At 42.0% G+C, this 5,384-nt stretch overlaps 1 protein-coding gene across 1 annotated transcript; it reads left to right on the plus strand.

Moving 5' to 3' along the window:
- The first annotated feature begins 1,299 nt into the window (after nt 1–1,299).
- On the plus strand, nt 1,300–4,685 carry LOC129693972 (uncharacterized). The gene is made up of 2 exons (XM_055630694.1): nt 1,300–2,762; nt 3,220–4,685. Exons 1-2 carry the CDS (start codon nt 2,261–2,263, stop codon nt 3,357–3,359), a joined length of 642 nt encoding a protein of 213 aa, XP_055486669.1. The 5' UTR covers nt 1,300–2,260; the 3' UTR covers nt 3,360–4,685.
- The last annotated feature ends 699 nt before the right edge of the window (nt 4,686–5,384 follow it).

Below are 5,384 nucleotides of genomic sequence, written 5' to 3' on the forward strand. Positions count from 1 at the left end.
GAGTATATGTTTCTCTTGTTTATGGGAATGTTATAAAGCCTGTATTAATGTATTGGGCTCAATTTTTTTCTGGGGACATCGAGCAACCAACATCACATTATTGGAAGACTCATGGTATCCCAGAAAAAGGCTGATTAAGCTTCTGTTCCGCAGAAGATTGCTTATGTATAATGAATTGTGGAGGGGTTATACTGAGGCACTTTAAGGATTTGGAAGAGAACAAGATCATTTGGATGCAGAGAAGGCCATCATTTTCCTTCCTATCTTCAAATTATTTTACATTCTAATGTGTGATTTTAGTTTTCTGGAGTTTTTCCATCGCACTGCTAAACTTTTGATATGTTGCCTCATTAATAATGTGAGCTGAGCATCATGACAAGTCAGGCACCCTAATATTCCAAGCCCAATGCCAAATAAAACAAAAAGAACATGTTACTATCCAGCAACAGTATTTCTTTATAAGCGCGTCTGACTATTACTCTATAAAGAAGTAATGCAGCTGCATTGATTATTTGTCTTTCCTGGGAGTCACTTGGAAATCTAGACAACAATGAAGTGAGAGCGAAGGAAGATCCAAAGATTACAATTTCCTTAACCTTGAAGTGCTGAAGACAAGGAGACTGTCTGACCTAATCCTTCATTTACAGCGGCATAATGGCTGATGTGGATCACTAACCTTTCTCTGATAATGTATTAAAAATGTTAACAATATTCTGCACCGCATGAACGTATGCAGTTTTCAAAGCAATTTGTGAGCTATTAAAGAGCAAGTGAACTTGCCACCTGCCTTTCTGATCATCACCAGACTATGTTTAGCACAGTTAAATGGAAGCAGTCACAATGTCACTGCTTCTCTGCCAGGTGAGATGATGTTACATTGTCCTGCGTTCCCTTGGCAATTCCAGTGCATCTATTGTTAACACCATTGCGGCAGGTTCTGATTTAACTGTTATTTTTGAACAAGATGAATATAAGAGGCATCCTGTTCTAATCTAGATTTTTTACTCTACTAATTGTAAACCAACAAGAAAAAATATAAAATACTGAAAATCTGAAATTAAAATAGAAAACACCACATATGCCTTAATTTAATTGAAAACCTTTTTTTTTCACCCTGGGATTCTCTGTTATCAATATCTGGTGTTTTTTTTTGACAATTTCATAATTTAAAGGCAGGTATCTTATATTTCATTCACTAGACCTGATCTACATAACATTACAAATTTAGCCACATAGATTTAATCTGCAAACCCTTTTATTAATGTTTGCTATGTTGTACAGTTGCTGCAATCTGTATGGAGAAGTGCACCAATATAATTGTAAGTTCCCCAAAACATGCATTTTGAATTAATTGAGATTCAGGTGTAGAATGCTGAACTATTCACTGATATCTGGTGATTGTTTGTCCAAAATTATCTGATGGGAAAAATATAACATTCTATCCTGACCAAAGGTGACTGAACTTTATCTGTACTTTAAAGTAAACAAGTTAATGCAAATGCAACCTAAATGGGGAATCTTGAGGCAGGTGGATAGCTCTTTACAACTGGGAGAGGAAGCTCAGGTACCATCTGAAACCTCTTTGGTGCAAGACCTGATAGGTTCAAGCTTAACCATCAATCCTTAAAGGATTACTGAAGGACGTACAATAGCTGTATCAAGAACCATTCCATCGCTACATTTAACCACCTCCTGACCACATTGATCATTGAACAAAGAACATAAAAAAGTGCAGCACAGGAATAGGCCATTTGGCCCACAACATCTGTGCTGCACATGATGCCATGGTAAATGATCTCATCTGCCTGCACATCTCCCCAACTCTCTCCATTTCCTGCATATTCATGTGCCTATCTAAAAGCCTCTTCAATGCCATGATTGAGTCTGCCTCCATCATCAACACAAGCACCCACCATCCTCTGTGGAATAAACCTGTCCCCCGTAAAGGCAAGAAGACACTAATTGGTGTTATCTACAGACCCCCAAATAGTAGCCCGGATGTAGGGTGTAAGTTGCAGCAGGTGTTAAAACTGGCATGTAACAAAGGTAATGCCACTGTGGTGATGGGGGATTTCAATATGCAGGTAGACTAGGAAAATCAGGGTGGTTCAGGACTCCAAGAAAGAGAGTTTGTACAGTGCCTCCGAGGTGGATTCTTAGAGCAGACCAGAGAAAAGGCAATTCTGTATTTAGTGTTGTCTAATGAACCAGATTTGATAAGAGAACACGAGGTAAAGGAACTGCTTGTAGTGATCATAATATGATTAGTTTTAATCTGCAATTTGAGAAGGAGAAGGTTAAATCGGAAGTGGCAGTGATGAAGTTGAACAAAGGGGACTATGAAGGCATGAGAGAGGAGCTGGCCAAGATAGACTGGAAAGGGATCCTAGCAGGAATGATGGTGGAACAGCAATGGCAGGAGTTTCTGGGCATAAACCGGAAGACGCAGGATCATTTAATTCCAAAAAGAAAGAAAGATTCTAAGGGGAGTAGGAGGCAACCGTGGCCCTCAAGAGAAGTTAGGGATAGAATAAAACTAAAAGAAAAGATGTATAACACAGCAAAGAGTAGCCGGAAGCCAGAGGATTCGGAAACTTTCATAGGTCAACAGAAAGAAACAAAATGGGCAATACAGGCTGAAAAGATGAAGCACGAGGGGAAACTGGCCAGGAATGTAAAGAAGGACAGTAAAGGCTTCTTTAGACATGTTAAGGGAAAAAGAATAGCAAAGTCAAATGTGGGTCCCTTGAAGGCAGACACAGGTGAAATTATGTTTCAGAGGGAACTGCAGATGCTGGAGAATCGAAGGTTACACAAAAAAAGCTGGAGAAACTCAGCGGGTGCAGCAGCATCTATGGAGCGAAGGAAATAGGCAACGTTTCGGGCCGAAACCCTTCTTCAGACTGATCGGGGGCGGGGGTGGGTGGGGACAAGAAAGGGAAAAGGAGGAGTAGCCAGAAGGCTGGGGGATGGGAGGAGACAGCAGGGGGGCTGAGGAAGGGGAGGAGACAGCAAGGACTAACAAAATTGGGAGAATTCGATGTTCATGCCCCCGGGGTGCAGACTCCCCAAACAGAATATGAGGTGCTGTTCCTCCAATTTCCGGTGCTGCTCGCTGTGGCCATGGAGGAGACCCAGGACAGAGAGGTCGGAGGCGGAGTGGGAGGGGGAGTTGAAGTGCTGAGCCACCGGGAGGTCAGCTTGGTTATTGCGGACCAGGTGAAATTATTATGGGGAACAAGGAAATGGCAGAAGAGTTGAACAGGTACTTCGGATCTGTCTTCACTAAGGAAGACACAAACAATCTCCCAGATGTAATGGAGGACAGAGGATCTAAGGGGGTGGAGGAACTGAAATAAATTTTCATTAGGTGAGAAATAGTATTGGGTAGGCTTGTAGTGGCCATTTGGCCTGTTTTGCATATCATTGAGGATGGCATATGCTTTTAAATTTTAGACTGCCCGTTATATTGTGGGTGGGATTCATGATGTGTTTTTGGGTGTTTGGAGCTTAGATGCTTGTGCAGAAGTTTAGTTTTTAGTTTAGTTTGGAGAGACGATGGGGAAAGTTAACCCGTCTACCATGCGGGATCATGCGGATCTTGCCAGTGTTACGGAGACACGAGGAGTTTACTAATGTCTAAAGTAATAAGCTGGAGTTCGAAGAAGATTGTAGTAACGAGTCAGAAGAAACTTGGATGTATCTTACTGTTTTCTATCAACAATAAAGCATTTATTCATCAAAAGACTGTATTTTGAAGCCATATCTGAGAAGAAGCTCTGAAGGTCTCTGTGAGTGAGCTCGCATGCGTTTAGAAGACACCCGCTTCAACCATTCTCAACCAAATAGCGGCTAGGGTGCTAATTACCTGAAAGATATGAAAATCTGCCACTACAGGCTAATGGGACTGAAGGATGATAAATCCCTGGGGCCTGATGGTCTGCATCCCAGGGTCCTCAGGGAGGTGGCTCTAGAAATAGTGGATGCATTGGTGATCATTTTACAATGTGCAGTAGATTCAGGATCAGTTCCTATGGATTGGAGGATAGCAACTGTTATCCCACTTCTCAAGAAAGGAGCGAGAGAGAAAATTGAGAATTACAGACCAGATAGTCTGACTTCGGTGGTGGGAAAGATGCTGGAGTCAATTATTAAAGAGGTAATAATGGGGCATTTGGATAGCAGTAAAAGGATTAGACCAAGTCAACATGGATTTATGAAAGGGAAATTATGCTTGACTAATCGTCTGGATTTTTTTGAGGATGTGACAAGTAAAATGGATGAAGGGGAGCCAGTGGATGTAGTGTATCTAGACTTTCAGAAAGGTCCCGCACAGGAGACTGGTGACTAAAATTAGAGCACATGGTATTGGTGGTAAGGTGTTGACATGGATAGAAAATTGGTTCGAGCCACCACCGCCATTCATTGTGATCATGGCTGATTGTCTCCAATCAATAACCCGTGCCTGCCTTCTCCCCATATCCCTTGATTTCACTAGCCCCGAGAGCTCTATCTAACTCTCTCTTTTAAATCCATCCAGTGGTTTGGCCTCCACCGCCCTCTGTGGCAGGGAATACCACAAATTCACAACTCTCTGGGTGGTCCCGTACTGTGTTCCCTTACTCCTAAATACTTCTGTGCTCCACCAGAACCCTACAGTTTACTGTGCTGGTCCTGCCCACGCTAAAACATTTAGAAACATAGAAACATAGAAATTAGGTGCAGGAGTAGGCCATTTGGCCCTTCGAGCCTGCACCGCCATTTAATATGATCATGGCTGATCATCCAACTCAGTTATCATTGTTATCATTTGTTATCACTTCAGACAGAAGTGCAGAGGGGATGATTCATCTTGGGTTCCTACTGACAGGTTCAGTTCACCCCATGTGGTAACAGGGAACAGTTGCAAACAGAATAGAGCAAAGACTATGGGATTAGACAGTTTTCTGTCTGTGGTGTGGAAAACCTACATTCCAGAACCAGTGTTCCATTGGCCCAGTTGTTCAGTACAACTATAACATTGGCAAATATCTTGTACCATGGAAAATTTCCCAATCATGCACTGTGCAAAAAAAGCTATACAAATCTAATCCAGCTATTTATGATTGTGTCAGTCTACTGACAGTCATCAGCAAAGTGATATGAGGTGTTACTGAATGCATTATCAAGTGGCACACCACTCATTTATAATGTACACACTGATGCTCTCTTTGGTTTTCTCCAGGATACACGGCTTCAAATCACATTAAAGATCTGGTTCAAATAGGGCCAAAGAAGTCGAAATTCCAGAGATGAGATGAGAATGCCTGCCCTTAACATTCAAAGCAGCGTTTTACCAAGTATGGTTTGAGGGGAACTTGGTAAAACTGAATTCAGGGAGAATC

The sequence above is a fragment of the Leucoraja erinacea genome, chromosome 3 (genome assembly GCF_028641065.1).
Source record: "Leucoraja erinacea ecotype New England chromosome 3, Leri_hhj_1, whole genome shotgun sequence".
NCBI classification, from domain to species: domain Eukaryota; kingdom Metazoa; phylum Chordata; class Chondrichthyes; order Rajiformes; family Rajidae; genus Leucoraja; species Leucoraja erinaceus.